At 36.2% G+C, this 23,711-nt stretch overlaps 5 protein-coding genes across 6 annotated transcripts; 1 reads left to right on the forward strand and 4 right to left on the reverse strand.

Moving 5' to 3' along the window:
- Positions 1-152: 152 nt before the first annotated feature.
- Positions 153-6,718, reverse strand: LOC105172636 (GATA transcription factor 19). Its single transcript, XM_011094157.3, is given in 11 exon segments — positions 153-567; positions 681-749; positions 2,149-2,211; positions 2,586-2,651; positions 2,842-2,898; positions 3,149-3,263; positions 4,944-5,051; positions 5,567-5,700; positions 5,815-5,901; positions 6,182-6,343; positions 6,345-6,718. Coding segments are annotated over 11 exon segments (1,005 nt in total). The 5' UTR covers positions 6,444-6,718; the 3' UTR covers positions 153-522.
- A 3,067-nt stretch (positions 6,719-9,785) lies between these two features.
- On the reverse strand, positions 9,786-13,933 carry LOC105172634 (GATA transcription factor 24). 2 transcript variants are annotated; one of them, XM_011094154.3, is made up of 7 exons: positions 13,487-13,932; positions 12,899-12,982; positions 12,674-12,807; positions 11,687-11,791; positions 11,344-11,449; positions 10,189-10,260; positions 9,786-10,084 (listed from the first exon to the last, which is right to left on the reverse strand). In XM_011094154.3, exons 1-7 carry the CDS (start codon positions 13,841-13,843, stop codon positions 10,007-10,009), a joined length of 936 nt encoding a protein of 311 aa, XP_011092456.1. In that variant the 5' UTR covers positions 13,844-13,932; the 3' UTR covers positions 9,786-10,006. The 2 variants fall into 2 exon arrangements, with proteins under 2 accessions (XP_011092456.1, XP_088742121.1); XM_088885995.1 differs by lacking the exon at positions 9,786-10,084 and having other exon boundaries at positions 10,202-10,260; positions 11,327-11,449; positions 13,487-13,933.
- Positions 13,934-16,414: 2,481 nt separating this feature from the next.
- Positions 16,415-17,827, forward strand: LOC105172825 (putative UDP-rhamnose:rhamnosyltransferase 1). Its single transcript, XM_088885897.1, has one exon. The coding sequence runs from the start codon at positions 16,415-16,417 to the stop codon at positions 17,825-17,827; it is 1,413 nt and encodes a 470-aa protein (XP_088742023.1).
- Positions 17,828-18,194: 367 nt separating this feature from the next.
- LOC105172633 (Inositol monophosphatase family protein) lies at positions 18,195-20,447 on the reverse strand. The gene is made up of 3 exons (XM_011094153.3): positions 19,833-20,447; positions 18,954-19,350; positions 18,195-18,815 (listed from the first exon to the last, which is right to left on the reverse strand). The coding sequence occupies exons 1-3, from the start codon at positions 20,241-20,243 to the stop codon at positions 18,415-18,417; spliced, it is 1,209 nt and encodes a 402-aa protein (XP_011092455.1). The 5' UTR covers positions 20,244-20,447; the 3' UTR covers positions 18,195-18,414.
- A 742-nt stretch (positions 20,448-21,189) lies between these two features.
- On the reverse strand, positions 21,190-23,676 carry LOC105172632 (uncharacterized). Its single transcript, XM_011094152.3, has 4 exons — positions 23,374-23,676; positions 21,999-22,170; positions 21,693-21,809; positions 21,190-21,548 (listed from the first exon to the last, which is right to left on the reverse strand). The coding sequence occupies exons 1-4, from the start codon at positions 23,481-23,483 to the stop codon at positions 21,384-21,386; spliced, it is 564 nt and encodes a 187-aa protein (XP_011092454.1). The 5' UTR covers positions 23,484-23,676; the 3' UTR covers positions 21,190-21,383.
- Between the last annotated feature and the right edge of the window lie 35 nt (positions 23,677-23,711).

Below are 23,711 nucleotides of genomic sequence, written 5' to 3' on the forward strand. Positions count from 1 at the left end.
AATGTCCAGTGAAATAGTGCTTCCATTGCAAATGATGCTCTACAATATTTGCTTTACATGAAACTGAAGGCATCGTCTCTACCGGTACCTGACTATTTTCTGGATCTTTCAACTTGAATTAACTTTTGGCATGGGACAAACTCAACCAGCACTCAGGCGATACTGATACTGCAAATTAGACGAGAGATATCTATCTTACACAGCATATTTGATCACTGCAAATTAGACAAGAGAGATATCTATCTTAGACAGTGAATTCGCTCACTGTTTCTCACTACACAGAATACACAAACATCCATGCAACGGCACCTAGAGTTCAAGACCTGTCTCTCTCAACTATCAACTGCTACAACTTGGAACAACCTTTACGAACTGCCATGGCATTTATCTACTACGCATTGTTCTATCCAACACCACCTCCGATGCATAAATACTTGCTACAGTCAACATCATGCTCTTAAAAGATTCAAAATTGGCTGCCAGCATCATCTCCAGTGGCGATGACCAGATTGGAATCAGTTGTCATGTCCCCGGCCACTCGGTAGCTATTCGTGGATCGACATCTACCTGTAAACATAATATTAATAACAAAAGTGAAGAAGCAAGTAAAACAAGGTCTAAATTGGGTAGGAAGGCCTGCTATTGTCCAAAAGTTGCTCTGAGTTCCTAAAAGTGCAGACCTGTTCGCCAAAGTTTGCTGGAATCTCGAATTCAGATCCTGATGCGTTAGTGAGTTCCTCTAACGTTTCCTGGCATCCAGAAGATACAGTGATATAGAGAGGTTTCATCAATACTCTTCAAACGATTTTCCTAGGAGAGTGGGCAATTCCATTCCAACATCAAGTAGAAAGTATATTTTCAATAAACCGGTTGCTGTCAGGAGGCGGGAAAATATGAAGACAACACAAGTGATATGCATGCACAACATCTGTACACTGATATAGATGATGTGTTAGAAATCCGAAAGCTACATCCAAAGTATATTTAATTCTTAAAGCTCTGGAATTTAAGCGGAAAACATCATAAACTGATTTTTAATGGAGCAAAACCATTACAACTTATATTCCAGATGGCAAACTACAGCAGACGTAACTCCATCGTGTAACTCAAGAAATCAGGTTTGTCCATGTGGTTGTGGCTCTGGCAAGGCAATAAGCAAGGTTTTGCTTCCACTCATTGTGAAAGGTAGGATTCACAACAATGGGCGGATTAAGTGAACGCTCATGTTGTTGCCATTATGAATGTTAGCACAATGTTCCAGTATATCAAAGTAAGGGATCTTGAATAGGATACTTCCATTTTTATTGGGATCAGGAATCATAAAGATGGTTGACAAGAGCATGTCGAATACTTCTGAAGGCATCACAAACTAAAAGGACGGATAAGGATGTTGAATTTCGGAGGTAGTGGAAAGCTGCCAAATTCTAAATCAAGCAAGTTTTCAGAAGGGACAATCAACTGTTCACCAAGGTTTCCAGATGAATCTAGTCCAATTGATGAATCATAAGCAACTCCTTCAGCAATCTCCATTAACTCCTGGAAAGTAAAGCAGCTAAAACTGGACTGAAGAATAGGATTGCTACCAAGAAATATAAAACTGATCATGCAATTCCCAAATTGCAAATACCATCTGGCATTGACTACCCTTGTGTGCTTTTTTGCTTGCATGTGGTAAAATCTAAGAAATTGAAATTGGATGCCTGATTAATGTGTTAGTTTCAGTAGTGCATTTTCTTATTTGTTCCTCCCGTGTCTTGTAATTGCAGTGGAATAGTGGCATTCATTTCTTTCGTTTAAAGGCGCCACTACAATCTGATTTTAATTAGGAGACTGTATCTAGGTGGATTAGGAGGTGTCATCCCAAGGAACACACACACTTTGTATCTCTAAGCTCTATTTAAGACATTTATTATGATTCATTATATGATGCTTAAACCACATGGTATTGGCTATTAGTTAGTTCTTGTGAGTTTAAGTGATAAAAGTTTTGAACAGAGTTTATTTGGAATTCTATATTTGGTTAACTATTTCTTAGCAGCATATGTTGCTAACATGATGGAAAAGAATGGTGTATCCATATACTTTGAGACAAATATTTGCAGAACTGTCTATGATGAGGTCATTAGTGGATTTTTAAATATTACATACCTGCTGAGTCCTTACTGAAGGATTTCCAGATTCCACCAAAGGAGGCCGTTGTTCAGGAGTTCTCTGTCCAGCCAATCAAACAGGAAACACACTATCTGACACACTGAAGCATATAACACCAGTACGCAATACATAATTTTATGCTCCTCCTATTTCGTCCTCAAAGTTCATTCTAAACATATTTGCAGTGAGCAGAACAAATTAACAAGATAGTACAAATATTCTAATTTCCTTCCCCATTTCAATTTGTTTGTTTCAACAAAGTCCAGATTCCACATATTGCGATAAAGCATTTTGTGGAAGTTCTCCAAAAGTTATAAGATTGGAAAATGGCAAGATACTTTGCATTACACGAATATTATCAAATTTCAAAGAGTCCAAGATTCACTGCTCCAGAAATACTGAAACACTTTAAGAGCAGGGGAGCATGTAGTTACCTCCTCATCATGGTTATGATATAAGTTATCTGGTTCAGCAGCAGGAGGCTTGATCTCCAGAGTTTCCTGTTGGACAAAGGAACATAGACGCTCTTTAAATAAGGTATGCAAATGAAAGTAATTGTTAAGCAGATGACGATCTCAGCAATGATGGTTACAATATATTGAAGTAACAGACAAACTAGAGATCCTGATGCAAGTAGTTGTGAAATGACAAAAAGAGGAGAAAGTGAGAAGTTATAAATGCATCACATACTGCTTCATTGTGATCTAATATATGCCTTCCGCCCTTTGAGAGATCTCTTAGAGTTCCCTGGGAACACATTAAGTTACAAAAACATACTTGAAGAAAAAGGGCCAGCATAAAGTATAAAGCACCAAGAAGGTAAACTAGATGAATTTCATTCATCCCAAAGGGATAAAAAGGGGTAAATCTGAAATATCATATATTATTTTTCAAACCAATGATCAATAACTGAAGAAAAGATTTCAATTTGATTATGATAAACAGTGAGAACTAGTAGAGAAAGTATGTTGCCATGAAAATTATAAGTAACCTATACCTTGTTTGCCCACATCAATCCACAAGCATTGCATAAAGTTCGTGGACCTGCTGGCCCCCGACGCATTGCAGGAGTTGAAGTTTCGCTAACCCCACAATGTTGACATCTACGTAAACTATAACAGAAAATGAACAGTGTGTAACTGTAAAAAATAGAGTAAAAAATAAGACAAGAGAGCACTAAAGAATCACAGGTTATGTATATGAACAAGAATAAATATCAAGAAATATTCCAAATACCAATAACGAATATAACTTTCTATAATCTGTCTATATCTGTATTTACAAATTTGTTCACTTATTTCATGATGTGACAGTGCCAATCAAAATGAAAAATCGCGTCCACTGCAACTTTGCTATGTTTTGCAGAACACATGATTTTAAATGGCTCTCTTCCACATGTACATAGATTAATTAGATACAGGAATCCTAAAAGAATAAAAATACAGTATGGTGTTTCCATAATCAGGACCGCTGTTTCCCAACCAGGCATCAGGAAAAGAAAGTCATATGAAATAAACTTTTCTTGGTAATAATTTGCTTCTTACATCTAGAGCATCCATATTCCCGGAAAAAATGAACTTCAATCAAGGTAAATTATAGTTAATTATAAAATTATAAGTTCATAAGGAACTGCAGAAAACAAAGGAAATTGCCCGACAATATTATCCAAAGAACACTATTTTTCTGAAGCTTAACAGTGATAAAGAAATGGCCAAATCCCTTCATTAATCCCTCAATTTTACTTTTGATACCACTTTAGTCCCCATGTCTCAAAGAGCTCTCACTATGGTCCCTCACGGTTAAGTTTTAACGGAGTCTAATTAAATTGGATGGAGTATTCCACTACTGGAAGGAAAAATTCATGTATTATAATAATTTACCAATAACTAAAAGATATCATGTATTCCAATAAAATGAAAAAACAATTAGTTACAATAATGAAAACAATATGCTGGTTGAGATTCATGCAAATTCTTTTTGTTATATATTTTGCATTTCAATACCTAGACTCAGAATATATTTATTGCATTTGATTTTCTCTTTGAATAATTAGTAGTTGTTTTATTAATATTCGTACATTTTTTAGTTATAAATGATAGCTTTTAATAATTGGCAAATTATTAAAGTATATAAGTTTTTTTTATCCCTCATTTGTGGAATATTCTGTGTACTTTAATTAGAATCCGTTAAAACATAGTGAGATCTATTTAAAGATGAGGGACTATTATGGTACATTTGAGAGATGAGGGCCTAAATTGGGATGACAAGTGAAAATGGGGGACTAATGAAGAGATTTGGCCTAAAGAAATTGATTACATATCAAATTTATACTGTGACATTGAATTGATTGAAATAACAAGCAGAATAGAAAGAATGAATTCTATATCTACTTCTGTTTTCATATGATATTCTAGGGGCAATCCATGTTTGTCGCTGAATCTTGTAATTCCAGTAAATTTCAGAAGGAATTTGGTCAGTCATCACTTAATGTTACCTATTAGTTGCTAACAGCTTGCGAGCAACTTCTTTGGTTTCTACCGCTTGTAGGACGTCTAGAATAGAAGGACTTGAAAGATCAGTATGTGTCACAACTCAGCAGCTGCTGATAAAGCATGGAAGGTTTAGCCAGTTGATCGATACAGACTACATTAATGGGTTCTAAAGAAGGGCAGGAGCTGGAAGATCTATAGCATTCTTTTGGCTGCCCTATAGGCGACATCAATCAAAATACATGGAAAACGACCAAAATATAATCAAAGAGCTATCAGCAAGCAAGGAAGATCCATACTCACACAGACAAAGGTTCAGGATGAGGTGTGATATTGCCTGAAACCCAATTATCAGCGGATGCTTTACAAAGATCCTTTACAGAGGCAAATTGGCCATTTTTCCGATGCATCCTGCCAGATATTCAATCAGACACAAAAAGATTACCATTGAAGCAAAGCATAGAGTTCAGGAAATATTATGTTCATTGTGTTTCAGAGTAATAGCCAAAAAGAAGTACACGTAACAGTAACAGCACCAAAGACAACTTAATTACTAGTTTCAAATTAAGTCAGCATATCCTCTCAAACCAACAGTCAATACTTGGTCAAGACCACAAAAACTCAATAATCAAGTTGGCAAGTATTATCCTTCTCTTCCAACTGCACCACTGTCGTGATAAAAAGCCCATGATTTCTGAGTGAAGCATTATGTCCATGGACATTACAACCCCACTTCCCAACGTGACCTGGATGTGGAAGAGGTATCTAAAAAATTTGGGCAAGGGAAATATTTGCACCCTCCACCTACAGCCACAACTATTCTGCTGCATGCTTGTTGACATTAATCAACATTATAACATGGTACTTTTTTCAGCAGGTAACATCATGCAAAGTCAACTAACTTTCAAGTTCCAAACAAAACTTACCTCTGAGCAACTTCTTTTCTGCAAGTGTACCTAATCTTTTTTTCAAAGCATCTCTCTTTCCGCTTCTCGCGGAATCTCTCTAATGATGCGATCCTCCGAGAATCAGTAGGCCGGCTTGAAACATCATCCACAGCCTGCGGTGCGTTTCACACATCATTACCACCTCATTGCACCACATTAAGGCCCAACCCAAACAAAAGAGACCAACATCTTTAGGAAGACATACCCAAAAACCATATTGGTAATACCTTATCATTTAGTTGTAACAGAAATTCAGGGCTGGTTATACTGTTTGGTGTCTCCTGATCTCCCAAGAGTAACAAGACAGCTTGCACCTACATTGCAAATACTTGCATGAAGTGACACATCAGTTGGTGTGCAAATACTGAATCACTAAAATCATAACTTCAGCACCAATTTAATAGCTGCTTTTTTTACTAGAACCAGACAAGTATTTCAATTTAAAGCTTCCACACAATTCACTCCAAACAACAGCACTAAATCGTCAAAAACACTACAGAAGTTCCCCGATTTTAACAGGCTAAAACTCAAAACCGGAAATAAGTACAAGAAAAATAAAATATAGCAAAAAACAATTGAAAAAAAAAAAAACACCTTCTCCGGAGTGACAGCGGGAAACACATAGACTTCGCCTTCAAAAGAAATTGTGAGCTCACTCGTCCTCGACACTGGCAGCCGCACCGACAACTGGTTATTTACAGTAATAGGCATCGGCGCAGACATCTCCTCAGCACTGCTCGTCGTATCATCCCCCCCCGCCGCCGCTGATATCATCGGCGTCGAAACCTCCGCCGTTCTCATGCACTCTTATCGGCACGTTGGCATAATCAAACGGCCTCCCCTTCACAGCATCCATGTCCGTGCGTACGGTTTACGGCATGCAGGAGACCGAAAATGGAGGAGAAATCGGAACCCTAACTCTAAGGAAATTGCGTGAGGATTTTGGGAGTCATTGGATTTGAGGATTAATAGTGATTAAGAGAGTAAATTAGTAGAGATTTTGGGAATAAATAGGATGATGATTAAATTTAGAGTAGCGGATATATATGGAGTGGATAAAAGGGAAAAGCGTATCCTTGGAAAGTACTAAAAATGGAGGGGGCCTCAAGGCCAGGTGGGGTTGGATCACGTGACCTCTTTCTTTCTGCTTATGCCATGTTTGGCTCGCCTGTCAAATGTATATTAAACGCAATCATATAGGATTGCATCTACATATATAACAAAACTTCCTTAGGAGGAAAATGTAATTTCTTATCTAATAAAGATATATTTATAATTATACTAAATTTTAAAGGGGTATATGTAATTTATCCTAATATATAAGATAATCCCCATAATATTTAATGAACAAAAATGACTAATTTAGCAAAAAATAAAAAAAATAATACATTACATTTAAGTACAAAGCATGTGAGATCATAACACTTAACTCCCTTAATTTTCAAAACATTATAATTTAGTTCAAAGGGTATTTTCATCTGAAAAGTTGGTCAAGTCATAGTCAAACTTTTTTATCAGGGGTATTTTAAAAAGAATATGTGATAAAATCACCGGAACCTTACTAGTGAAGTTAAATGTAAGACGGAACAAATCTCAAGGAGGTAAATATAATTCTTGAACTAATAGGAATGTAATTGTAATTATATCAAGTTTCAAAAGGAATTGACGTAATTTACCCAAAAATATATATAGTTTTAGATACTGTATATGTGTTTCTAATACTTGGGAGCATATCAACAATATTAAGGAAGAATTATTTGAATTAAAATTTGTATCTCTTTATACTTTCTACATTTATTAGATATGTCTTGAACAGCAAAATTATATTTTTGGTCTTTCAACAGTATTACTAAAGCAATTTTGATCCTTCTTATTTCATGAGATATACTTTTTTTTCTTAAAAATATCAATTCTGAATAAAATTAATCCTAACTGTTGTATCGAATATTCACATATGGACATGAAAAAGAGGGAAATGGGCACTAAATTTGTTGCTAACAATATATACCTAATTTTGTCAATCACAAATCCCTTGCCTCGTACCAAAATTATGGTTTAAAGAAATAAAATGAAATTCCACTTGGAAAAAATGAAATGTATGAAGAATAGAAGATTTCATGCGTAGTTGTAGAGGAATCAGCAGTCACGCTTGAAGGATTATGTAGTGATGGTTCTTCAGGAGACTTGAAGCCTGTATTGAAACCTCCCAAAATCTGAAACTACTCCACTGTGTTTGGATTTACATTTTGGCCCATTTTTGAGGTGGGCCAAAATAATATCAATATTTGGTTTTGAATTTTTACACTTTGATTGGGTGTAAAAAAATAAATTGGCCTACTGAAGCTGTTTTTTTTTAAAAAAATTTATAGGTCCATAGCCCAGTTGTACAAATATGTAAAATTTACTTGCTGAAACTAATTTTTTAAAAACAAAAATTTGTAAAATTGTAGCTCTTCTCTCTCATGGACGACTTGAACCCTTCTCTCCCCACCCATTCCTCCGTCGATCTGAACCGACAGCACAGCTCCAACGCCGCCATAACCCGCGCCCTCCTACCGCGATGGTGTTAGGATGAACTTGCCACAAACTCCGTTGGACTTAGCTGTCACTCGCCATTTACGTTAAAGGTGCGCTGCTGGTTGTTGGAATCTGTATCTCACGCGTCACCTAATCCCCGTTCCACACACCGCGTCAATCAAGCGAAAAGGCGTTTGGGTCTGTAAAATTTACTGAAAATTTCTTGTTCTTTTATTTTAATTCCACACTTTCTTTTATTAAATTTTTTATTTCTGAATTTTCTGATAATTTGAGAGTTAGGTCTGGATGTAATATATTGAAAAGTATATACGGTTCAACAATAGTTTTTCAGTAAATTATTGTCTGCAATGAATTTTTCCTAATTTTTCTGTTCTTTCAAATGGTGCACAGTAATTTTTTTCAGTGAATTATCGTACCATTTTCACTTTCTCGAGTCTTTCAGCCCTAACTATACTACTCTACATATGTATATCTATAAATCTATCAGCTCTATCTCCTCATTATCATCAAACTCATAATATTCCATATCTCTACATACATAACTGATAATCCCAGTGTGGATTATGACAATTTACTGCTATAGAAATCGTCTCTTCTTATGTAGCATAAGCTTATTTAAAATTTTGGTGAGTTATTAAATAAAAAAAAATTATATAAGACATAAAAACTAACAACAAATCCGTCATCCCATTAATTCAGAAACAGAAATCAAACACACAATAAACTTAAAACAATATTAACCATAAATTACGTAGAAAATTAACCATATAAATAAAAAATTAACAACTCCAAATAACCACGTCAAAATATACAAATAGACCATAAATTTAATTGTAAAAAAATCCGTATATCATATATTCTTAATTTGATTGCATCATGAGAATGCTCTCGGATCATTCGTAAATTGATTTTCTTTTACGTAATATCATTTTATTCTATACAGATTAATAATTAATAGTCTTATATTAATTTTACTTTATCCAATTAAAATTATTTATTTTGAATGAACAGATTCAAATCATGCTGTATCATTTATATATATCTTTTTATATTTACACTAGTATTGTACTTGTCGTACCATATGATAAACCCCATTTCATATTTTAAAGTAGAATTATATTACAGAGGTAGTTTAATAAAATTACTCTATTTCGTAAGCAGAAACATGCAGGGAGAGTAGTTCAACTCTCTTTTTGATTTAATATAAATTATTATACTATAATTATGATCATCTATGTCTGCTGTTATAAAAGAAAATTTATCCTTCAATTCATTTCTTTCCTTAAAAGATAAATACTCAGAATAGTAATTTTAATAATTACTATAAAATAAATAAAAGTCTACATACCAATTATAATGCTTTATTCTTCAACAATCCAAAGAAGAAAAAAATAAAAAATAAGAGGCTGATGCAATACTAGTCATGTTGGGACAAAATTAGTTTCCAAAAGATGGATACAGTGAGGTTGCATTTGACTTGTAGGGTTCTAAATTATGAATTTTAAATCCTTAAAATTTGTTTGGATAAATTTAAATTTAAAGGATTTCAAATACTTCAACTTTAGTTTTGATCTATGTCTCGTTGAATATTGATGGATTTCAAATTTTTCCAATGGAATTGTCTGAAATCCTTTCTCCAAATCCTTCCCTAAAATCCAAATTCATCAAGCCAAATGCACCCTAAACCTTTTCTAATAATCAACATATTTGAACAATAGTACAGAGAGTATATGTACAATCGCACATAAAAGAAGAAAAGAGATGTTGAGCAGGTAATAGCCTCTCATGAGCACCTATTTCAATCAAAATTACAGTAGGGAAGTTGGGACTGCAATGGCTGCAGGGAAGGCAAATTCTTAATTGCCACAGTGCAGTCAAGACTTAATTGTTACCATTAGAAGAACCAATAGCATTTGCAGCTGGTAGAGCAGCATTTTCCCCGTTAGCTCCACCGTTGAGCTGTGGAAGGAGAAACGAAGTCATCAACAGCAAGAAACTGAAAGCTTATATCTCTTTGTAAAAAACGAAGAAACACAAGAAAATTTCGAAGTATTTTTGCTTACAACTTCATCGGCCCTCGTGGCATGGTGCTGCAGTCCACCATTTGGAACTTTTGAAAGGTCTCTTAAGACTCCCTGTAGTAAAAAACGAAAGTTTCAGCGAGTAAATTGGAGCAATAGAATCATTTCCTAGTTCCTCCCATGGAGAAAAAGGAACAAAAAAGAAACCTCGAGTATGAAAGTTGGTATGATGATATACATAATTAAGTTCGTAGTGTTATGAAGTTGTCAAATAAGACGAAAACGAAAAAGTAACGGTTCATAATGACCACTAGAGTCACTTAAAGCTGGTGCCTAGCAGGTTCTGGTTTGATGCATGTGTGGAGGCAAGCTCTCTTCGTCGGCAGTAACTAGTGAGGATGAAAAGATATCATTTCTGGAGGAAACAAAATAATTTGCTCCAAGCTTCTTCATATAAAGAAGTTACTCAAGCTAAAAAGATACTAATAACCCAGACACATTGAAATTCAAATACGAGAAAAAACACTGAGGTGAATGGGTTTCAGTTCAAGCACTAGCTGCATAATGAGAATAGCTACAAGAAATGTGACATTTATAACCACGCCTGCCTTTTCACCTAGGAAAGAAAAAGAATTTGGATTCCATTGCCAGTTTACAGTCGAAAGGAAAAAAAGTAGACTCGTCAGGGGATCCTTGTGAAATAACGTCTACTCAGATCAACATCAGCAACATATCTCTGAATCATTAGGAAAGGCTTAGAACATATATTAGTTCCTAAATGAAGAAATAAAAAACACAAAGCAGAGGATTTGGAAAGACCAGTCGAAAAAGAATTGTTTTAACTTTTGTTTGCACCTAATGATATAGGAGGGATCACTGAGAGTCAAGTACTCTTGGTAATGAACAAAAACATTTATTTGACCCGATAGTGAGCAAACTGGGGTAGCTAGCTTTTTATTTGGAGATGTGTTTGTTAAGCCTCTAGAGACTACATGAAAATAGTGTTCCGTTCTTCTATCTTAAGGAGTCAACATGTGACTATGCGAACGCATATGAGTTTGTTTTCCTTTATTAAGTGCCCCTACATGAGCAGATGGTGAAAACAACCATATCATAATGGTAATAAAACGATGACAAACCTCTACCTACTCTAGATAATAATCAGAGAGCAAAAATATACCATTAACTCGGACACACCTTATTGGCCCACTTAAGACCACATGCATTGCAGAGAGTTCTTGGCCCATCTGGTCCACGTCGCATCATAGGGGTGGACTTTGAGCTAATCCCACAATGCCTACAGCTGTTGAAAGTCAAGCAAGTTAAGGATTATTTCTTTTCTTTCATTTTTTGTTTTTTGGTGATTAGTGAAGCATTATTTCACAAACCCACAAAAAAGGCAAACTGAAAGAGAGATCTTGGTGACTCCACCTCTAGCTTATTTCAATGATTTAATTCCTATGTCAAGTAATAAGCAGAAGGAGTTCACAATCACCAGCTACAAAGTAACAGAACCAGTAAGCATTTGACCGTTACTCACGAGGTTTCTTGTTCTTCTTGGCCAGAATTTCCATTCCAATCTGCAGAAGATGAACCCAGTTCATCAGACTTTGACGATGTAAACTGACCTTTCTTACGCTGCATCCTGGTAGATTATACATGCATGATGAGATCAAGATAACTTTCAAAATGAACAAGTTCATGAGTTGGTGTAAAACATGCGCTTGTAGCGGCCGTGTAATTAATATGTTAAAACCCATACTGAAACAGAATCCTGTTTTACAAACCTTTTTGTAAACCAAACATGAAGGAAAAAGGTTTGTTCAGGCAAAGGCTTCTAAGTTGCGTGAGATTGAAACATACTCATCCATTCTTCATATGACATTTTTATTGTTAGCACTAAATAATACATTATCCCATACAAGCACAATCTCTTCAATATGGGTCATATTTGCATATTTTCACAACTATTATGCTATTAATCTTATTGCTTAGGCATACTAGTGACATCCTTTAAAGATCCCCTCTCCTCACCATTAGTCGGAAAGTGATTTTTACTAATGTTGAACATTGAGTGAAAATGCTGGAAAGGCCACGAACTAAAGAAAGACTATCAATGGCAAGTTTCAAACCCCGATTCAAATTGAATTAAACTGCATAAAGAGAGAAGTCTATGCGCAAGTATATGCAAAAGTGTCACAGATTTAGAGTATCATCAGAAGTTCTTGACATATGATTTCCAACTGTTCCACCTTCAATCTTTTGCCAGAATCATGTGATTTACAGACATGGGATAAAATGCAAACCACAACATCCTGAATCATAATGTTGCAATCGTAAATGCAAATTTAATAGTAAGAAGAGGCTAAGCATGAATCCCAAAAGTATCATACCAATGAAACCTCAACCATAAAAACCTTGGAAAGAAATGGGTTTTCACCATGTCAAACAGCAGACAACTATATGCTAGTGTGGACCAGCAACAAATCATCAATTGACATTGAACCACATTCTAATTCTTTATTACCTGAGAGCAACTTCCTTGCGTACAGTATAGCGAATCTTTTTACCGAAACATCGTTCTTTCCTCTTTTCTCTAAACCGGTTTAAGGAAGCAGCCCTTTGTGGTTGGCTCAACCTCCCGGGATAATCGCTCAAGTACTGTTGAAGCAAATGCAATAGTGAAAAAGACAATAAACTTTGATGACAGTTGAGATTTCAGTGCTTGAAGATTGAAACAGTTTGTGCATACCCTATGGTTTGTAGGAGTCATTCCAGGAGTAGGAATACCAGTGGGTACTTCATACCCACCCAATAACAACAAAACTGCCTGAACCTGAAAAATCAATGTTGAGAAGGGGAAAAAAAATTATTGCTTCTGAAACAATAAATAGGGCGGAGAAACAATATGAACACACAATATGAGCCACTGAACTTTAGCTTCTTAAACCTGCAACTAAATTGAAAAGAATTCAAAAGTACCGACCATATTTTGGTCTCAGAACTATTACAAGACCAATTTTTTAAACAGTAAAACTTAAGAACAGTAAAGGCAAATTAATAACAATTTTACATAAATTGGAATCAACAAAGACGATGAAGTTGGCCACATAATGGGTCACCAATTAAATATCACATTTAAAAGGACTCCGGAGCACCGAATTGCACTAATTGAAGACAAATACAAAAGCAATAATCCCTCAACTCAAACCCACAACAAAATTCATCACGTAAGCAAAACTCATAGTTAAAAAGACTTAGAAACACAATCTCCATTAATTGAAAACAAAGAACAAAAGAAACAATACTAAGAAAATAAAAAACCATAAGAACTCATAACCTTCTCGGGGGAAACCGAGTCGAAAACAAAAACTTCGCCCTGAAACGACAGCGTAAGCTGATCGGGGCCACCTTCCCCAGCGGCAGCCGCCACAGCAGGAGCCATATCCGAGCCACACAGCGCGTGTGAGCCAACGGCGTCGGCAACGATAGCCCCATCAAGCGAGTGAGAACCGTTGGGGGGTTCGTAGCCGATCCGAGAACGGGTGTTGTCGAGAGAGCCATCCCCATTAGAGCACTGGACGACGTCCTCCTCCTCTTCCTCCTCCTCCTCCTCCTCCTCCATATCCGAAGCAGTAGTGTCCTGGTGTTGCACGGCGGAGGAGGTGCTCATAGAGGCGATCGGTGGACCGTACATGGGAAGAAGCTTGGAGAGTTATGGAAGAGGATGGGTAATTGGGTATGGCTATCGTGGTGTTGGTGTTAGTGTTGTAAGCGCATTCCCCAGAACCCGATTTAAACATAAATTAGAAGACTCCCATTCTCATTAACACCATTGTAATTAAAATAATATTAAAAAACAGAAACTAGGGATGGTCTTCCACATTTCTGCCTACAGCCTACCCAAAATTAAATTTATTTTTATTAGGAATACTTACTCTCCTCTCTCGTCAGTAATTATACGTAAATTTTTTATAATTTAAAAAATTATATGTAGTCGTTCTAATGTTTGCTTCATTTAACAAATAAATCATTCGTTAGTTAAAATTCATTAAATTTATTAATATTAATAAAAAAAATTGAAGAAAATTGCTATTTAGCCTTCATTAACTTAAAACAAACTTATTGTAGGTCAGGTTTTTTTTCGGCTAATAATTTTTTTTATTTTTTTATTAATATCAACAAATTTAATGAATTTTGACTAATAGAGAGACTTATTTGTTAGACGAAAACAAATCTTATGAATGTTAGATGTAATTTTTTAAATCACAGAGATTACGTGTAATTACATTAAACCTCAGGAAATGAGAGTATAATTATTCTTTTTAATTGATTTATACCATTTATTAAGGGAGGGAACACTTATGTCCCTGATTATATTTTATTTTTATTAATAAATCATAATCATTTATTCATACACATTTAAAAATTAATTTATTCTATTTTTTTATATTTTATTTTTATTCTTTTTTCATCGAGTGTACTTCAAATGACAATACGTAGAGTTACAGAATAACTTTGTGCATGCTTATGAGCACTTGCGAGATAAAAATCTTCTATCATCAGCATAACTATGTTTGGAATTTTTTTCTTTTTTTAACTTTTACTGTTAGAAAACGCAATGAGTGTATTACAAAAAGTCATTAAGTTTTCAAACAATACTCTTTATAATAATGTTGCCTTCCGTAATTATTTTTCAAGCCTAATGGTCGAAACGGACCCAATCCAAAGATAGTGAACAGGTCCTCATTTGCTCGGTCCAGCAGGCCGAATGCAATTTCAGATAACAAGGGCTTCGACTTAGTTTTGTTACCATGCTGATGGTGTAGAGTCCATAAACAAGCCATATTCAACAAGCCCAATTATCAAACAATACGGTAATCTTATCAGTTGCATTTTACACATCACCTTTAAAGGGAGTTGGAAGGGGCCTCGTATTCAATTGGAATGATTGTTAGAAAGAAGTCATACTCATCTAAACGATCATATATCTTAAGAGATAACTCCAAATCGTCATTGCACTGAATTTTTTATTGTGTTAATAACACCCTTAAATTAATTTTTTTAAATATAATTTTTCAATCTATAAATTTTATTCTTATATATAATATATTTTAAAATATAAAAAATTATTTATTATACAATAAACACACGACGTCCCTCTATGGGTAGTTTATAATAAACAAATAAAATGGGAATTAATGATAAAATGTTTACCGGCTTATGTTTGGTGTCATCTGAATTTGTGGGTTAGCTAATGACGTGCTTTTCCCTAAGTATGTTTGTCCAAATTCTTGAGTATGTGCTAACTACTTCAATTTTCTGAACCAATCTAAAATATGTTAGGTTAGTACTAGCAATCTCAGCTTTTATGTTATCAAATAACTCACTTTTGTTAATTACTTCTTAAAATAAGGTCATTATTAACTTAAATAAGACAAAGAGGGTTAACAAGTATATTTATTCTTTCTATTAGTTATAAAGTCTTTTTCTAAAATTTAGTGTAGTTATAATATTTATGATATTTTATTTTCGTCCAATAAATAAATTCATCTATTAGTAATGTTCACGAAATTTGCAGCCATTTGAGAAAAGTTTGAAGCAAATTTATATTTATTTTTGATTGACTTACAGATTTATTGTAGGCCAAAAAATCCTTTTTAACTAAACTACCTATATAAAGGTGAGTATCTACGTCCTCAAATGCATTAGCATACGAAGTGGGGCAATAACTCATTAATAAATTCATTGAAGTTAAATATGAATTTTTGTTCAATCTTTTTGCTGATATCTAAATAATCTATTGATAGCACTAAGGTTCCACACCCGGGAAAGCGAGGGTCGATCCATAGACCGAAGAACACACAATTGCTAGGACTATTATACAATTATCGCATGGGAAGATCCTAGCCTTAATTGGGTCTTACCGGATCTAAATTAAAACATGATACGTGAAGCACTTGTTATGTGATTGATATACAAAAATTTGTATGTCGGCTGATCAAGGATGGAGGAAAAAGAGACCTGAGAAAATTTAAATTATATTTGTGCTGTCTCATTGCAGCCAAGAATCTGAAACACCACCTACTCTTTGAATAGAAAATTGAGAATAGCGAGTTCATGTAAAGCGTGAAGAGTTGTTCTCAAACTGTGTGGTTTACGGCCAAAACGGCTTGAATGCAAAGAATGTGAACAGCATCAGTACCTGCACTGTCTATTTAATGAGAACTAGAAGGCAGAAAACTTCAGACAACCTTAAGAAAGGGAAATGGAAGGTGGAAAATATCATATAATGATGTTTCCATGGCTGGCATTTGGCCACATGATACCCTTTCTTGAGTTATCAAAGAGATTAGCAGCAAAAGGTATCTTTGTTTCATATGTTTCCACCCCAAGAAACCTGCAGAGGTTACCTCCAATAGCGTTGAATTTGGAGGGCAAAGTAAAGCTTGTGGAGATACCAATGCCACAAGTGGATGGCTTACCGGAGAATTGTGAGGCGACGGTTGATATTCAGCTAGAGCAAATACCGTACTTGAAGAAAGCATACGACAGATTGGCTGAACCATTTGAACGTCTCCTGCAGACGGTGAGGCCGGATTTGATACTCATCGACTTTGCTCCATATTGGATCCTGGAGATCGCTGCTAAATTCGGCATTCGCACTGCATTTTTTAGTGTGTATACAGCTGCTACATTAGCTTACCTGGGGCCACCAGCAGAGCTCAAGTCTGGAAAACGACGTCCAACTCCAGAACACTTCACACGGCCACCAGATTGGATCCCATTTCCTTCACTTATAGCCCACAGGCCAGATTATGCACCAAGAATGATGCGTAACACACACTTTCCTGATGCATCGGGCATGTCCAGCGGTCAACGTGCCGCCAAGATCCTGGAAGAGTGCAGCTTTGTTGTGGTGAGAAGCTCTGAAGCAGTTGAGGGGGAATATATAGGCCTCATTCAAGAACTATACAAAAGGCCGGTTTTACCAATTGGCGTGCTTGCGCCAGTACCTGAAGAGAACAAGAACAACACAGCAATTAATTCAAGCTGGTCCCATACTCACCAATGGTTGGAAGGACAAAAGCCCAAGTCAGTACTGTTTGTGGGGTTTGGGAGTGAGTACAAAATGCCTGTTGAGCAAATACATGAATTGGCATATTCACTTGAGCTTTCTAGATTACCTTTTCTGTGGATTCTAAGGAAACCTCAAGGTGTAGATAGTTCAGACTTACTGCCTCCCGGCTTTGCCAACCGGACTCTGAGCCAGGGAGTTGTTCTTCTTGGTTGGGCACCGCAATTAGAAATCCTTGCTCATCCTGCAATTGGAGGATGTCTCTTCCACTCTGGCTGGGGTACGATTATTGAGTCGCTTGGTTTTGGACACCCGCTGGTTCTTCTCCCCATGATAGCTGACCAAGGACTCAACGCAAAGCTATTAGTGGAAAAAGAAGTAGGCTATGAAGTCCCCCGGAATGAAGATGGTTCATTCAGTCGGGATGTGGTTGCTGAATCCATAAGACGAGTTGTCATAGCACCAGAAGGTGAACAGTTACGGCTGAGAGCTGCACATATGAGAAGTGTATTTGACAATCATGAGAGTCAGGACAATTACATAAACAAGTTCATTGAGCATCTGGGAAAATATGATGATTTAAAGGGGAAGAAGCAAGCATAATAACTTATGGTGAAACACAGTGTTCACCATCTATCAGAAAGCACAGTCAATTCCAATGATTGAATTACTGGTAGAGGTGATGTAGGCTAAGTTAATCTTTCTGAATGTATAATAAGTTTCATGGCAATACCAGATAGACACTTCTTCTCACATATAACACCAAAAGATAGCAGATGAGACCAAACATTAGCAGAATAAGACCATGAAACAATGCTGGTGGCATTTTTTTCTTAAAAGCAAAGGAAAATATAATTTTCCCTCTAGTTTTGTGGTGGCATCCTGGATTCCAGCTATCATACTGCGAAACTTGCAAGGACTAACAACTCAACTACCCGAAGTTCAGTTGCAATCCTTTCACCACAGGAGGTTTCAGTGCATAATTTTGTCATCATAAAAAAATATCAATACATCATCAGTTGAAATAGAGACAAAACTGGATCTCAATTTTCACATTTACACTTATATTACAATCTACAACCATTCCATATCACCAGAGCTCAGAGCAAACTGGGCGTGAACAGCAACTACGCCAGAGATTTCAGCAACAAATCAAAGAAATTCTCAAATGGCAACACCTAAATGCATTTTCAGACATCATATCCAGGGTTTACTTTCTGCTGAACATCTCCGTAACTCTCTAACTCTTCTATATCATCTGGACTTCCCAAAAACAGAGGAAGTCTTTGGTGCAGCTTGACAGGCTGGAGGGACAGTATTCTAGCTTTACCGTCAGAACCTTTGCCTCCCGCTTGCTCTGCTAGGAAACTGAGTGGATTAGCTTCATATACAAGACGAAGATGATCCCTTGGATTCATAGCTATGCCACCGTACAAGAGCGTTCGATGGAAATCAGCAACAAGAGAACATATATATCTGGCTGAATACTTTTTAGGATGTTTGCCCTTGCCTTGTCTAACAGTATCGATATATTTCCTTAAGCCTTCAGGCCAGTCAAAATACCGAGCATCATTGACAGAATATATTTGCCCTGACATAACAAAGAAACAGCATAGCTATCAGCTGAAATAATTAAATGAGGAAATTACGTCATCAAATCGAAAAATTGCAATTTCTTTATTTAGTACACATTCGTTCTGGAATGAGAAGTCGAATCAGATTATATTACCTCGAGGAGGAATTTTAATGTTTGGATGTGTTAGAATGAAGTCTCCCGTGGAGTGATCCAGGGTGAATGCATGTGTTCCTGACCCAAAGCTGGTACACAAGATTGTAGCTGATGAATAAAGAACATAGCCAGAAGCAATAAGCTTAGTTCCACTCTGGAGAGAATTAAGCATTGCCTTCTCCTCTGTCGGCAGATGATCCAGTTCTACAAGGCGTCTATAGATCCCAAATATTGTTCCAGTAGGAATAGAAGCATCAATATTCCGGGAACCATCCAGAGGATCTAAAACGACCACAAAAGGGCCATCATCAGCAAGCCAAACTGGAGCATCATCTTCTTCTGAAGCCATCACTGCAACTTTTCGAGAATTCTTCAAAGAAGACAATATAATCTCATTCTGCAACACGAATTATATATCTAATGAAAAATCTTCGCAATTGCAGGGTAACATAAAAGATGATGTTGAAGAAGAAGGTAACTTTAACAGTCTGGAAATCGCATCGAGTTATGACATAAAAGGAACATTAAACTAAACTGAACAAAGAAACTACTTAGAGAAAGCACTAGTCATTCACCACCCTGGTGGCCGAACTTGTAAACAAGCAACCTCCAAATAGAACTCAACATTTTCCAAGTATCACAATTACATATGAAATCAAAAACCTTATTAGAATCAGAGTATCCACTCAGGTTCATTTAATTCTTGACCTCTCAATTTCATCTAGACAACTATGAAACACAGCTTACTGACAATCAGCAAGTCACAACACATGAATCACACAAACATTCTATTGTCTACTTCAAGAAAGAATCCAATTTGGATTCATATCTCAAAACAAAAACCAATTGCTATCAAGTTCAAACAATCAAGAAACGCACTGCGACGATATCAAGTGGCTTAGGCTTATCCCTCTCAGCACTGCCGGCAGCAGCAACATTGAAGTCTTTACCAAGACTGGAGTTGAAAGGTGAAGCCACAAGAGCAGCAACCCTTTTGCAAGCATACTCCAAGTGACTAAACAGCACCACCAATTCATCGCCAACGTGTTCTTCCCTTCTTCCCATATACTCCCTCAGTGTCTGAAACCCACTACCACCACCATCACCAGAGGCAGCGGTAGTTCCTCCAGCACTGATTTTGAAGCCTAGCCCACCTGAAAAAGCCATTCTTTTGATGGGCTGAGTGTAAAGATTAAGTCTTGGGTGAAAATTCTGAAGCTCTGAATGAAAAAGGTGAATCCCTGGAGGGTAATTCGAGATGGAACTCAAGAGTATGGCGGCTGAATGCATCTCTGGCTAGTGGGAATGAAGGGGGTCAGAGTAAAGGTGGTCATTTGATGAGATTGAGATGGGGTTAGAGTTTTTCTTGATTGGAAATTTCTATCCAGGAATTTTTTATTTTGGGATGTTCCACCCAGGAATTCAGAGTACCGGATTCGAGCGTAGTGAAGATTTTAGATGGTCGGGCTTTATTTATTTGTTAAATTAATCTTTTTTCCTGTAATGAAGTCAATATAAATTAACTAATAAAAAAAAGTCAATATCAATTCATGGGGGTAAGAACCGGATTTCTAGCATAAGTTGGTAAAGAAATCAAATTATAGTTGGTGGTCTTTTTTTTTTGATTAATTACAATAAAAAATTATAATAATTCATTCCTAATATATTAATAAATAAATTACAAACACAATCACATAAATAAGACAAATACTTACATATTCGATGACACTCAAACTTGCTCGAGAAACGTCAAACTTAACCTTCATGTAAAGTAAGGCAAATACTAACACGTTCGATAGGAATCAAATATGTTCGAAAAACTTCAAACTTAACCTTAACCATTAGATTGAAACATAATAGATGCTCTATTTTATTTGTTATGATGAAATTAGTTTTCAAATTTTGTTAGTATATAACAATTTGGTTTTATTTTGATAATAATAGTTCGTTAAGCTAGTGATGAAAAGGATTCAACACAAAAAAAGCATAAAAATTGTATAATTTGATAGAAAGATATCGTTTTCCTCAGTGAATTGTTAACTATCGGTAAAATTATATTTGCTCGGGAAAACGAGAAGTGTAGTTCCTAAATTTTGTCGCTGAAACAACTTTAGTCCCTCTTTCTCCAGTCACGGACTAAAATATGCTGCCAAAGCCATAGACCGCTTTGAGAGTACTTACAAATTACCAGCCAATGCAACCAACACACATCAACCGTGAATTGAACGCACAATCATTTGACTAAAACTGATTCGTTGTTACCAATTAACAGAGTACAGGTTGAATTTAGAGAGAATACAAATCGATACACATATCTGGGGTGGTATCCCTTAAACGATCCCGTTGCAAACCAGGTTGCATGTATTTCTACGTTCATAACAGTAACAATATCAAACCTGGTCATAGTTTTTAAAGTTTGGATTTGAGGAATCATAGCTCCTGCGACGAGCTTGATTTTTGTGAAAAATTACGCCATCTTTGCTTGTTCCTTTCCAATGAGGACCGGTTCTGAGAGAACTTGGAGAGCCCCTGTCTAAAAGCTTCTAGATTGACACCATCGTCCACCAAGATGCTCGTAACGCCCAATTTAGAAACCTGCAGACAACAGAATTAGAGAGAAAATAATGGTCTTAACAGCGGACAGGAACACTAAATCAAATACTCTATAGCCAAACATGCTTCAACATTGCATGGACAACTCTCCAGTGGCTACGTAAGCAACATGAAAGGAGATCTTACTGCATTTATGTTGCGATCCTCATCATCGAAAAAGAGCATCTCAGTGTATGGAACACCAGTCTTCTGTTTAATTTTCTGAAAATGATCGGTCTTGTGGGTCCAACTGGAAAATATTTCCTGCAATGTTAGAAATATTCAGCATGGTGTCAGCTTCTCCAGCACGGACTGTCTACTGAGTTTTTCTATTAAGAAGATAAGATTTTTTTCTTTCGATGCAAACACACTCGCTTAATAAATTCATCTAATGCTTATTCAAACAAGAAGTTAATTTTCAATGTAAAATTCAAGATATCAGATTTAGCTCACCTGAGCTACAAATAATGATTTTAAACCCAATTTCTCAAGAAAAGTGTTGGCTATATCAGAAGTTGGTGATCTAGAGGCAATCGCAATATCAATGCCTTTATCCTTGAGAGCATACAGTATGCCTTTGGCATGAGGATATAATGACGGCATGTCACGGTTGGAGAGACATTCACTGTTACACAAGTTAACAGAAATTCAGCACCGTATAATTTCTAGAAACAAAATAAGCAATCTACACTGTAGGATAAGAAAAGCCCAACAAATACACTAAATACATAACTCCTGGAAACCTTTACCGGTTGGCGCAGGGCAACACACAACAATTAATTGTTTGAATTATCCAGTGCGTGTCCTGTTCCTTACCAGCAAAGATGGAATTAATCATCATGAAGATGCCAGTAAAAATTGGTCATAAAGCAAACAAGAAATCTCGGGATCAAGTTTGTTCTACCATGTATTGATGAGTATAAGAAAATGTTAAACGATTTCACCATTTTCTTTTGCTTCCAGCAAGACGAGTATAAAGCAACATCTCACTACTCTATTTACCGAGTAAAACTTCAATCTTCCAGAGGAAAGTATCACCAGACCAATTCATCCCTCATAGTAACTTTGATTCCCGAAAAGCAAGAAGATTTAGATTCACCAACACGTTCTATTGCTATGTAAGGAAACAACTTGTCAAGTTCTTTCAGCCAACCGACATGCACACTTTCTTGCAGTGACATGGCTTCCACATTGAAAATTCAAGTTACATTCACATTTAATGTAATAGTGCATCAAAGCCAGTATTCTCATTTTTTTGCACAAAATCAATTACAAGATTGAAAATTCATATGGAAACACAGAAAACGAAACATAACGAAACATAAGCTTAGAATCTCCTCTTGCCAAGTAATGGGACCTATGACAAACCAGAACCCTGTAAAACTGTAAAATAGCTTCCACATCGCACACGCTACTGCACTTGTCTTTGCAAGTTCATTCTTTTAGGTCCTTAACTGAATTTGAAATTCTATATTCCATTACTGGTGAAAAACTAACACAAACTAGTTGGAAAGAGGGGCCGCCGAAACAGAACTGAAAACTGAATTAGGAGAAAAAGAAAGAATTTAAAAAGAAAGAAAAGATGGTTTTAATGCAGGCAGAAACAGAAAATCCTTATCATCCCAAGCAATATTTACACCAAAATTTCAGCCTAATTTTTTCACCTACTCATGAAAAATTTAATTATCACGCATTCGATCGTCTAATCAACAAAAAAGTCACTTCTGACGGTTCACGTCAAAATTTTGAAGAAACAACAAGTCTAGACTAAGACGTAAAGACGAATACTCATCCAAGATCATGAAACTCGTAGAATTCTAGGAAGTACCAGTAGAAGGGCCAGAGAGTGTGGTCGAGATCGAAAACGACGAGGCGAGGTAACACTTGAAACATACCCATTATCTCCATAGCCTCGTTCTTCACTCGATCGTCCCCCATCTCTGTCTCTCTCTCTCGCTCTTGATTTTCAAGATTAATTATCCTTGTTACACAACTACCGATGGGGAAGCTGCTAGAATAATCACCTGCATTTGGAAAATAATAATGAAAATGCCCAACTCAATCAGTAGTTTTGAAGAAAAATTGTGCAAAAACGCGTTTGGGAGCTGCGTAGCAAAATTGACTTTGATGAAAGTTTGGTTCGAGTTAGGGAAAGGTATGCAAACC

Source organism: Sesamum indicum, linkage group LG10 (assembly GCF_026168435.1).
Source record: "Sesamum indicum cultivar Baizhima isolate 11 linkage group LG10, ASM2616843v1, whole genome shotgun sequence".
NCBI classification, from domain to species: Eukaryota; Viridiplantae; Streptophyta; class Magnoliopsida; order Lamiales; family Pedaliaceae; genus Sesamum; species Sesamum indicum.